Source organism: Rhinopithecus bieti, unplaced genomic scaffold (assembly GCF_001698545.2).
Source record: "Rhinopithecus bieti isolate Rb0 unplaced genomic scaffold, ASM169854v2 scaffold_15769, whole genome shotgun sequence".
Classification (NCBI taxonomy): Eukaryota; Metazoa; Chordata; class Mammalia; order Primates; family Cercopithecidae; genus Rhinopithecus; species Rhinopithecus bieti.
Genome location: NW_016809129.1, coordinates 2,493,554 through 2,505,431, shown reverse-complemented (window position 1 = coordinate 2,505,431; position 11,878 = coordinate 2,493,554). Strand labels below are relative to the sequence as shown.

General features: G+C 45.1%; 2 protein-coding genes across 2 annotated transcripts in view; both read left to right on the top strand.

Annotated features, from left to right (window-relative positions):
- Positions 1 to 3,835: 3,835 nt before the first annotated feature.
- LOC108539720 (zinc finger protein AEBP2-like) lies at positions 3,836 to 4,358 on the top strand (the record flags this gene model as incomplete). Its single annotated transcript, XM_017888602.1, has 1 exon — positions 3,836 to 4,358. A coding segment is annotated over exon 1 (261 nt), but the record flags the coding sequence as incomplete, so codon positions are not given.
- A 2,932-nt stretch (positions 4,359 to 7,290) lies between these two features.
- The window catches only part of AEBP2 (AE binding protein 2), an 81,250-nt gene continuing 76,662 nt past the window's right edge, over positions 7,291 to 11,878 (top strand). Inside the window, exon 1 of the mRNA XM_017888627.1 lies at positions 7,291 to 8,162. Coding sequence (XP_017744116.1) covers positions 7,495 to 8,162 — 668 coding nt within the window. The 5' untranslated portion in view covers positions 7,291 to 7,494. The remainder of the gene's footprint in view (positions 8,163 to 11,878) is intronic.

The window sequence follows — 11,878 nt, the reverse complement described above, 5'->3', positions numbered from 1 at the left end:
TTTCTTATGGTTAATTAACCTTGTCATGAATAAATGTTGATGCTTTTCCAGGTATTGCTTCTCAGTTTGAGTTCCCCAACACAGAATTCTGTTCACTCTTCAAAATCCAGCTCAAATTAATGAAACCAGATATAGTTATTGTATGTCCTACTATACACTTTGTTGAAATCCTACATTTTTCATAAAGCTTTCCTTGATTAACTCGGCCAAACATAAACCATAATTTCCAGGGCTTAACACAGTATCTGGCACATACCCTTGTTGGGGCTCAGAAAATGATACCCCAAAGTATGGTGCTTTGGCATGCTGAGTACTTTTGTCAGAGGTGTTCCAACCAGAGCGACTCCGTCTTGAATACAGGCTAGGTAAAATAAGGCTGAAACCTACTGGGCTGCATTCCCGGGAGGTTAGGCATTCTGTCAGGATAAGATAGGAGGTCAGCACAAGATACAGGTCACCAAGACCTTGCTGGTAAAAGGATACGGTGAAGAAGTTGACCAAAACCCACAAAAATCAAGATGCGATGAAAGTGACCTCTGGTCATCATCACTACTCATTATATGCTAATTATAATACATTAGCATGCTAAGAGACACTCCCACCAGTGCCATGACAGTTTACACAGGGCATGGCAATGTTGGGAAGTTACCCTGTGGTCTAAAAAATGGAGAAACCCTCATTTCCAGGAACTGCCCACCCTTTTCCTGGAAAACTCATGAATAATCTACCCCTTGTTTAGCATATAATCAGGAGATGACCATAAAAGTGGCCAGCCAGAAGCCCTCAGGGCTGCTCTGTCTATGGAGTAGCCATTCTTTTATTCCTTTACTTTCTTAATAAACTTGCTTTCACTTTACTCTGTGAACTTACCCCAAATTGTTTCTTGTGTGAGGTCCGAGAACCCTCTCCCAGGGTTGGATTCGGGGCCCCTTTCTGGTAACACTTTGTGTTTTGTTTTGTTTTCTTGTTTCTTCTTCTTTTTTTTTTTTTTTTTTTTTTTTTTTGAGATAACGTGCTTACTCTATTGCCCAAACTGGAATGCAATGACTTGATCACTCACAGTTTACTGCAGCTGCAATCTCCTGGCTCAAGCTGTCTTCCCACCTCAGCCTCCCAAGTAGCTGGGACTACAGGTGCATACCACCACACCTGGCTAATTAACAAACAAACAAACAAAAAAATGTTTTGTAAGGATGGGGTTTCACCACATTGCCCAGGCTGGTCTCAAACTCCTGGGCTCAAGTGATCCCCTGCTTCAGTTTCCCAAAGTGCTGGGATTACAGGAGTGAGCCACTGCACCTGGCCCCATGCTGAGTACTTTGAACTAAAGGAGATTGGAAAGCCTGAGAAGCAAAGTCTCTCACTGAACTTCTGTCCTGCTGTCTCCCATCCCTCTTACTCACCCTAAGCTAGTCATAGAATCCAGAACTCCTCTCCCCACAAAGCAAGCCATGAAACCAAGAAGGGTCACTCTCTCCCTTCTCATTTGAAGACTCTCACTCCAGAGAAGTCTGCTCTATACCTGGGTGGAAGGAATGCTACACAGAATGGTGAAGAAGAATCTGAACAGACAGGCCTTGCTGGGTTTCCACACTCAGTCCATTACTATTCATTCTCTTTTGTACACTCACATTTCTACATGGATGTCTACTCTTTGTTGAATCTAAGCATACAAATGGAAAGCTTTCTCCAGGTCTTTATTTCTGAAGACTCCTGTGTCACATAAGACTGCCATTAAATTTATTTGTTACACTTTTCTCTTGTTAACTTGTCTTTGTTGTAGAAGTGTTGGCCATGACCCTTATGATGGGTGAGGAAATGTAAGGAGTGCAGGGACACGATCATGGCTTACTGCAACCTCAACCTCCAGGGCTCAAGTGAACCTCCCACTTCAGCCTCCTGAGTAGCTGGGACTACAGGTGTGCCGTAGAGACAGGTCTCGCTACTTTACCCAGGCTGGTCTCAAACTCCTGGGCTCAAGTGATCCTCTCACTTTGGCCTCCCAAAGTGCTGGGATTACAGGTATAAGCCACCCTGCTGGGCTTCTGATAGTTTTAATTTACAGTTTACAGTGTATTTCACTTTAATACATTCCTTATCTAAGATTGCCTTTGAGGTTTAAAATGTTCAAAGTGAATACCTTACATTGTATGTGCCTCTGAAGTTATCTGTAAATGATAATGTCCCATGTTATTTATTATTTTGCATTCCCTTAGAGGCAACATTTTATATAACAGCTGTCCAAAAGCCTAAGGCAGAGGATGTAATACTGGGTACTCATGGTATATGAAGACTTTCCCAAATGGGAAATGAGCATGGAGGCTCTGTTTTCAGGCAGTCAGTTCTATCCTCATTTTCCTGGAGTAGAAGCATCCCTAAAATTGACCTGCCTGAAAATGTATCCTTGGGTCAGGGTGTAATGTGGACTCTTTTCCAGTCTCCTTTATTCCGATGACCTCTTCCCTACTTTACAAAAGAAAGGCATAATTCTTCCTTATGCTAAATCTTAGTAAGGTGCAATACCCGGGTATGCAAAATCTCCAGGACACCAAAGAAAGGCACAATTGACTGGTGAATAAGAATGAGTAACACATCCTTTCACAAGTCAGGTGGTTTTCAGTTGCTTGCTTTCAACAAGTTGAAAGAGAACCTAATCAGAGTTGTCAGCTGACAGATCATTAAAAGTATTTTTTCTTTGTTAGATCTTTATGCGATTTTGGGCATATAATTTGAAAGGCATTCAAAGAATTGTGTGGCATTACTATAACAAAACTCCATTCATTCTCATCTGCTTTTTTATGCGAACAAATTTTCTCAACATTTATACCCATGGAATTGAAAACTTGGAATAGAACCGATGCTGAACTGTTTCTCAAAAAAAATCCATCCATTGAAGGTCATAATGTATATTAGAAAACAGTCCACCCAAGTTCATTTCTGCAAGATGCACTGCCAATAAAATTTTGCTTTTGTGTTTAGTAAACATTTGAAATAGATGTGTTTTGATAAGTTGAAGTAAGAGCTTTATGGTCACAGAAAATGTAAAAAACAACCCAGATACTTCAATTTATGTACACATTTTATTACAAGGAAATGTGGTAAGACGACCAAAATACAGTTCAAATATAAAATATATTATTAGGATAAAATTCTAGAGGGGATATGGAATGTCAATATGAGTTCCAGAAGACAATGTTTGGAAATTGTATTTTCCAAACTGTATTTTAAAAAATGGATATTAGTGGGTATTAAATCCCTACGGTATTTAGAATCCATTGGCTATACAGTATTTTAAAATGCGACAGATGAAATATTTATAAGCCGGAAGAAATGTAGCTGTCATTTTAAACTGTTTAGGAACATACACGGCTTTACAAAATTGTTTTCGAAGGCTCATGAACTAAAAGTTTGAGGACCTTGAACCAAGATGTTTGCTCTGGGTTCAGGATGTCAACATCCCCAGGGGTATTCAAACATAGGGTGTATTAAAACCTGTCGCCCTATGTTGCGCATATAAATTTAGTATCTTACACCCTAGTGTTTTTTGTCCATTTTAAACGGCTCTCTTCGTAGACTGTAAGCTCGTTCTATTCCTGGCTTAGCGCCTGTACAGAGGGGACACTCCCCAAACACCCCGGAATGAATGAGTTTATCGTGAGAACTCGGAAGGCTGCTAAAATCCCCGGCCAGCGTTGGAGTTTTCAGTCCGCGTGTCCCTGGGCTTCGAAGCCCAGCACGGCGTGGGAAGGCCCCGAGGAAACGCTGAGCACTTGCCGGGGCCGGGTGGGGGCGGGCGCGGGGCAGCGGGGCGGGCTCCGGGCGGGGGCGCGGGCGCAGAACTCGCAGCCGGCTGAGGCCGCCTCGTGCAGCCGCGCAGGCGCGCAGCCGTCTCCGTGTGAGTGCGCGTAGTCGCGCTCCTGTCCCCGCGCGGGCTCCGTAGCGCGTGTGCAGGCTGACGCAGCTCGCGGGCCCTCCTCCTGCTCTGCAGCGGCGTCGGCGGAGTTTTGGGCGTTTGGGAGGGGGGCGAAAGAGCGAGAGTCGAGAGAGTGAGGCGGCGGCGGCGGCAGGGAGGAGGAGGAGGAGGAGCAGGCGCCGCCATGGCCGCCGCTATCACCGACATGGCCGACCTGGAGGAGCTCTCCCGCCTGAGCCCTCTGCCCCCCGGCAGCCCGGGTTCGGCGGCGCGGGGCCGGGCTGAGCCCCCCGAGGAGGAGGAGGAAGAGGAGGAGGAGGAAGAGGAGGCGGAGGCCGAGGCAGTGGCGGCGCTGCTGCTGAACGGCGGCAGCGGTGGGGGCAGCGGAGGCGGTGGCGGAGTGGGGGGCGGCGAGGCGGAGACGATGTCGGAGCCGAGCCCCGAGNTTTTTTTTTTTTTTTTTTTTTTTTTTTTTTTGAGATAACGTCTTACTCTATTGCCCAAACTGGAATGCAATGACTTGATCACTCACAGTTTACTGCAGCTGCAATCTCCTGGCTCAAGCTGTCTTCCCACCTCAGCCTCCCAAGTAGCTGGGACTACAGGTGCATACCACCACACCTGGCTAATTAACAAACAAACAAACAAAAAAATGTTTTGTAAGGATGGGGTTTCACCACATTGCCCAGGCTGGTCTCAAACTCCTGGGCTCAAGTGATCCCCCTGCTTCAGTTTCCCAAAGTGCTGGGATTACAGGAGTGAGCCACTGCACCTGGCCCCCATGCTGAGTACTTTGAACTAAAGGAGATTGGAAAGCCTGAGAAGCAAAGTCTCTCACTGAACTTCTGTCCTGCTGTCTCCCATCCCTCTTACTCACCCTAAGCTAGTCATAGAATCCAGAACTCCTCTCCCCACAAAGCAAGCCATGAAACCAAGAAGGGTCACTCTCTCCCTTCTCATTTGAAGACTCTCACTCCAGAGAAGTCTGCTCTATACCTGGGTGGAAGGAATGCTACACAGAATGGTGAAGAAGAATCTGAACAGACAGGCCTTGCTGGGTTTCCACACTCAGTCCATTACTATTCATTCTCTTTTTGTACACTCACATTTCTACATGGATGTCTACTCTTTGTTGAATCTAAGCATACAAATGGAAAGCTTTCTCCAGGTCTTTATTTCTGAAGACTCCTGTGTCACATAAGACTGCCATTAAATTTATTTGTTACACTTTTCTCTTGTTAACTTGTCTTTGTTGTAGAAGTGTTGGCCATGACCCTTATGATGGGTGAGGAAATGTAAGGAGTGCAGGGACACGATCATGGCTTACTGCAACCTCAACCTCCAGGGCTCAAGTGAACCTCCCACTTCAGCCTCCTGAGTAGCTGGGACTACAGGTGTGCCGTAGAGACAGGTCTCGCTACTTTACCCAGGCTGGTCTCAAACTCCTGGGCTCAAGTGATCCTCTCACTTTGGCCTCCCAAAGTGCTGGGATTACAGGTATAAGCCACCCTGCTGGGCTTCTGATAGTTTTTAATTTACAGTTTACAGTGTATTTCACTTTAATACATTCCTTATCTAAGATTGCCTTTGAGGTTTAAAATGTTCAAAGTGAATACCTTACATTGTATGTGCCTCTGAAGTTATCTGTAAATGATAATGTCCCATGTTATTTATTATTTTTGCATTCCCTTAGAGGCAACATTTTATATAACAGCTGTCCAAAAGCCTAAGGCAGAGGATGTAATACTGGGTACTCATGGTATATGAAGACTTTCCCAAATGGGAAATGAGCATGGAGGCTCTGTTTTCAGGCAGTCAGTTCTATCCTCATTTTCCTGGAGTAGAAGCATCCCTAAAATTGACCTGCCTGAAAAATGTATCCTTGGGTCAGGGTGTAATGTGGACTCTTTTCCAGTCTCCTTTATTCCGATGACCTCTTCCCTACTTTACAAAAGAAAGGCATAATTCTTCCTTATGCTAAATCTTAGTAAGGTGCAATACCCGGGTATGCAAAAATCTCCAGGACACCAAAGAAAGGCACAATTGACTGGTGAATAAGAATGAGTAACACATCCTTTCACAAGTCAGGTGGTTTTCAGTTGCTTGCTTTCAACAAGTTGAAAGAGAACCTAATCAGAGTTGTCAGCTGACAGATCATTAAAAGTATTTTTTCTTTGTTAGATCTTTATGCGATTTTTGGGCATATAATTTGAAAGGCATTCAAAGAATTGTGTGGCATTACTATAACAAAACTCCATTCATTCTCATCTGCTTTTTTATGCGAACAAATTTTCTCAACATTTATACCCATGGAATTGAAAACTTGGAATAGAACCGATGCTGAACTGTTTCTCAAAAAAAATCCATCCATTGAAGGTCATAATGTATATTAGAAAACAGTCCACCCAAGTTCATTTCTGCAAGATGCACTGCCAATAAAATTTTGCTTTTGTGTTTAGTAAACATTTGAAATAGATGTGTTTTGATAAGTTGAAGTAAGAGCTTTATGGTCACAGAAAATGTAAAAAACAACCCAGATACTTCAATTTATGTACACATTTTTATTACAAGGAAATGTGGTAAGACGACCAAAATACAGTTCAAATATAAAATATATTATTAGGATAAAATTCTAGAGGGGATATGGAATGTCAATATGAGTTCCAGAAGACAATGTTTGGAAATTGTATTTTCCAAACTGTATTTTTAAAAAATGGATATTAGTGGGTATTAAATCCCTACGGTATTTAGAATCCATTGGCTATACAGTATTTTAAAAATGCGACAGATGAAATATTTATAAGCCGGAAGAAATGTAGCTGTCATTTTAAACTGTTTAGGAACATACACGGCTTTACAAAATTGTTTTCGAAGGCTCATGAACTAAAAAGTTTGAGGACCTTGAACCAAGATGTTTGCTCTGGGTTCAGGATGTCAACATCCCCAGGGGTATTCAAACATAGGGTGTATTAAAACCTGTCGCCCTATGTTGCGCATATAAATTTAGTATCTTACACCCTAGTGTTTTTTGTCCATTTTAAACGGCTCTCTTCGTAGACTGTAAGCTCGTTCTATTCCTGGCTTAGCGCCTGTACAGAGGGGACACTCCCCAAACACCCCCGGAATGAATGAGTTTATCGTGAGAACTCGGAAGGCTGCTAAAATCCCCGGCCAGCGTTGGAGTTTTCAGTCCGCGTGTCCCTGGGCTTCGAAGCCCAGCACGGCGTGGGAAGGCCCCGAGGAAACGCTGAGCACTTGCCGGGGCCGGGTGGGGGCGGGCGCGGGGCAGCGGGGCGGGCTCCGGGCGGGGCGCGGGCGCAGAACTCGCAGCCGGCTGAGGCCGCCTCGTGCAGCCGCGCAGGCGCGCAGCCGTCTCCGTGTGAGTGCGCGTAGTCGCGCTCCTGTCCCCGCGCGGGCTCCGTAGCGCGTGTGCAGGCTGACGCAGCTCGCGGGCCCTCCTCCTGCTCTGCAGCGGCGTCGGCGGAGTTTTGGGCGTTTGGGAGGGGGGCGAAAGAGCGAGAGTCGAGAGAGTGAGGCGGCGGCGGCGGCAGGGAGGAGGAGGAGGAGGAGCAGGCGCCGCCATGGCCGCCGCTATCACCGACATGGCCGACCTGGAGGAGCTCTCCCGCCTGAGCCCTCTGCCCCCCGGCAGCCCGGGTTCGGCGGCGCGGGGCCGGGCTGAGCCCCCCGAGGAGGAGGAGGAAGAGGAGGAGGAGGAAGAGGAGGCGGAGGCCGAGGCAGTGGCGGCGCTGCTGCTGAACGGCGGCAGCGGTGGGGGCAGCGGAGGCGGTGGCGGAGTGGGGGGCGGCGAGGCGGAGACGATGTCGGAGCCGAGCCCCGAGAGCGCCAGCCAGGCCGGGGAGGACGAAGACGAGGAGGACGACGACGAGGAGGAGGAAGATGAGAGCAGCAGCAGCGGCGGGGGTGAGGAGGAGAGTAGCGCCGAGAGCCTGGTGGGCAGCAGCGGCGGGAGCAGCAGCGATGAGACCCGGTCGCTGAGCCCCGGCGCCGCCAGCAGCAGCAGCGGGGATGGGGACGGCAAGGAGGGCCTGGAGGAGCCCAAGGGACCGCGGGGCAGCCAGGGCGGCGGCGGGGGCGGCAGCAGTAGCAGCAGCGTCGTCTCCAGCGGCGGCGACGAGGGCTACGGGACTGGGGGAGGCGGAAGCAGCGCGACCTCCGGGGGCCGGCGAGGCAGCTTGGAGATGTCGTCGGATGGGGAACCCCTCAGCCGCATGGACTCGGAGGACAGGTCAGTGCTCTGAAGCGTTTCCCTTTCCCTTCCTCCTCTTGAACTCCCGGGCCCCTCAGAGGGGGACCAAGGCGACTTTTCGCCGCGATCCCCCTGCTCCCCGAATCCTCGGCCCCTCCCCCAGGCTCTCAACTCGGAAATCTCTCGCCGCCGCCGCCGCGCCCCTCTCGCAGCGCATCGCGGCTTCCAACTCAAACCGTTCCCCCCCAACCAACTCTCCTTTCCCCGCCCTCTTTCCCCTCGGCGCTTCGCTCCTCACGGACCTCAGGACGGCTCTAACTCGGAAACAGTCCCCAAACGGGCCCAGATCCTCTGGCGGAGCAGAAGAGGGCCTTGATGTACACACGTCGGTACTCAAGGTTAGCTTCATCCAACCGTGTTCGGGAACACTTGTCAGAACTATAATTGACAAGTGTTTCCAATATGGCTGGTCTCGCCTGGATTTAACAGAACTTCCTTGTCCGGGGGGAGACCCCAGCTATCACTTTTTTCTACTTAAACAAAAAGGGATTGTTCTTTTATATTAAATCATTGCTTTCCAAATCCCTCATTTGGAGTCAGTCATGTGGTCACCAGCGTGATTTTAACAATCTTTTCTGTTTTGGGAGCATATCTGGGAAAAAGTTTTAAACACGTATAAGTGGTTGTGGAAAAGAATAGTGAATTGATGGCCTTTTAAGATAACTTTGCGGAATCAGAGAGTTGGAATCGTAACAAAATACAGTCTTGAAGGTGCAACGTAGTTTGCGGCTTTATAGTAATGCTTCAATGTGAGAGTCATGATTTTACATGATAATATTTAAAGTCATGCATTGGATAGGTCTCGGAAGGAATGAGTATTATTTTTCTTACTAAAGCTTATTAGAAGTAACTGGAGAGTGACAAAATGCGCATTTTTTCAGAACATTTAAAAGTGTGATAGTATATGTTTCAATTGTCCTATCATTACTTTTGATCTATTTGGGTTAGTTGGTTTTTAGTGTACTTTTAAAAAAACGAGAATCACATCATGCGTATTATGCCACTTCTAAAGTGTATTAGCATTTATTTTGACCATCTGCTTATGTTTTGACAATCAGTAAGATTTTTTTTTTTAAAACATGCTCCCCAGAAAAGTATAGCAATGGAAAATTTAGTGGTCGGTAGTGATTTTCATTTAAGAGTTTAATATTCTAAAGTTGTAGGAATTCCGATTAATTGATAAAAACGAACACCTTAGTGTTTAATGCTACAAGTAAGACAGAGTCCTGGAGATTTTGAAAATCTAGCTTTAGATTCTGTTTGACATTAACATCTAGTTAAGAAAATATCTTGGGGTAAAGTAGACTGTACAAACCTTAGGAAAATTGTGTTGAACTGTGTAGGCATGAGTAGGAAGGAGAATGTCTTCAAGAAAATTAAAAATTGATGTAAACTGCACAATGAAGCATGTGCTATTTTTACCATTTTATTCTCCTCTAATACCATTACATATCTGAAAGTTGACATTGGTTTATAAAATCAGCGTTTTTCATTTCCTCAGTATACACGTATGCTTGCCTACCACTGTGCAAATTCGATGTCTTCCATTTCTTTCCCACAACTATGGTGCAAGATAGGTATTATTTTGACTTCGGTTTAACAGATGAAGGAGCAAGTTGAGTGTCTTACTCAGGACAGTAAATACAGCATGGAAATGGTGGGCTGGATATGAGCAAAGGTTCTCAGTCCCCTGTTACTTCCACTTAAGAGTTAGAATAATTCACCTTAAATAAGAGGAGGCCGGGCGCGGTGGCTCACGCTTGTAACCCTGGAACTTTGGGAGGCCGAGGTGGGCGGATCACCTGAGTCAGGAGTTTGAGATCAGCCTGGCCAACACAGTGAAACCTTATCTACGTTAAAAATACAAAAATTACCCGAGAGTGGTGGCATGCGTCTGTGGTCCCAGCTACTCAGGAGGCTGAGGCAGGAGAATCGCTTGAACCCGGGAGGCAGAGGTTGCAGGAGCCAAGATGGTACCACTGCACTCCAGCCTGGGCGACAGAGCGAGACTCCGTCTCAAAAAAACCAAGTGATGATATGTGTCAGAGTTTTGTTTTTAGTTTCTATTTACTACATCACTTCAGGAGACAAATGAATTATTGGTTAAGTACATTTAGGAAGTGGAATTTTGGCTTTTATTTGACATTTGTGAGATAGTTACCTGAGTATATAATTTTTACGTCTTATTTCAGAATAAGAAGTAAAATATGGGTGTCAAATCCAACTAAAGTTAAAACTTGATAACCAAGCAAACTTGGTTTTCTTAATGCTTAATTTTAGAGACTACAAAATACTGTTTTAATGTCACCATTTCAGGGTAATAGATTTGTCACTTGTATGAAGAAGTCTTACTAGCGAAACTGACTTGTGGTCTTAATAATCTTAATTCTGAAACACCTCCTTATTGCCTTTGATATTTTTCTCCCAGTTATTTTGAGTTTGGAAAGGATCTATAATTATTATAAATTACTGTAGATTACATCAATCTGTGGATTTTATAGATTGATATCATGGTAAGAAAACTTCATTTTTGTAACTAATGGAAGGATAATCTTAGTTTTAAAGTGCTCTATAACATTTTTAGGCATTCCTATTACAAGGATTCCATTATCATAATGCCTATTTACCTTCCTATTGTTTTGATTACGTTATACTTTTTAGTTTATCTGATATGCTGTAGAATTTGTTGAACATCTTTGTTAAATATCTTTTCTTTTTTTTTTTTTTTTTTTTTTTTTTTTGAGACGGAGTCTCACTCTGTCACCCAGGCTGGAGTGCAGTGGCACAATCTCGGCTCACTGCAGCCTCTGCCTCGTGGGTTCAAGCGATTCTCCTACCTCAGCCTCATGAGTAACTGGGATTACAGGTGAGTGCTACCACCTCTGGCTAATTTTTTATTTTTAGTAGAGATGAGGGTTCACCATGTTGGCCAGGCTGGTCTCGAACTCCTGACCGCAGATGATCCTCCCACCTCGGACTTCCAAAGTGCTGGGATTACAGGAGTGAGCCACCACCACAGGCCATGTTAAATATCTTAAGTGCTACTTTTAAAAAGATAATTAGGCTGGGCATGGTGGCTTACCCCTATAATTCCAGCACTTTGGGAGGCCGAGGCTGGTGGATCATTTGAGATCAAAGAATTCCAAGACCAGCCTGGACAACATGGTGAAACCCCATCTCTACTAAAAATACAAATAAATGAGCCAGGTGTGGTGGTGCAGGCATGTAATCCCAGCTATTCAGGAGGCTGGGGCAGGAAAATTGCTTGAACCTGGGAGGCGGAGGTTACAGTGAGCTGAGATTGTATCACTGTACTCCAGCCTGGGTAACAGCAAGACTCCATCTCAAAAAAAGATAATTAAATACAAAGACGTAGATATTAGAGGTTATGACCTGAGATGTCATTTATGGTTTTGGAAGGTTTTGTGGTGAAAAGTGACTAATTTATGAAATGATTAAATACCACTTGGTACAAAAAGTTGATTTTTCTCCCCCCAGGAGAAAGTTATTCAAAACCAGTGTAAGTTTATAGTGTGTTTATTTTGGTAAATTTACAAAATCTTGAAATTTTATGTAATTTTATTTTTACTTTGATTATAAAGATAGGAGGGAGAAGTGTTTTGGTTATAAAGATAGTAGGGAGAAGTATTTAGCTATGTGAAACCAGTAAAACCTAGCTTTTTTTTTTTTTTTTT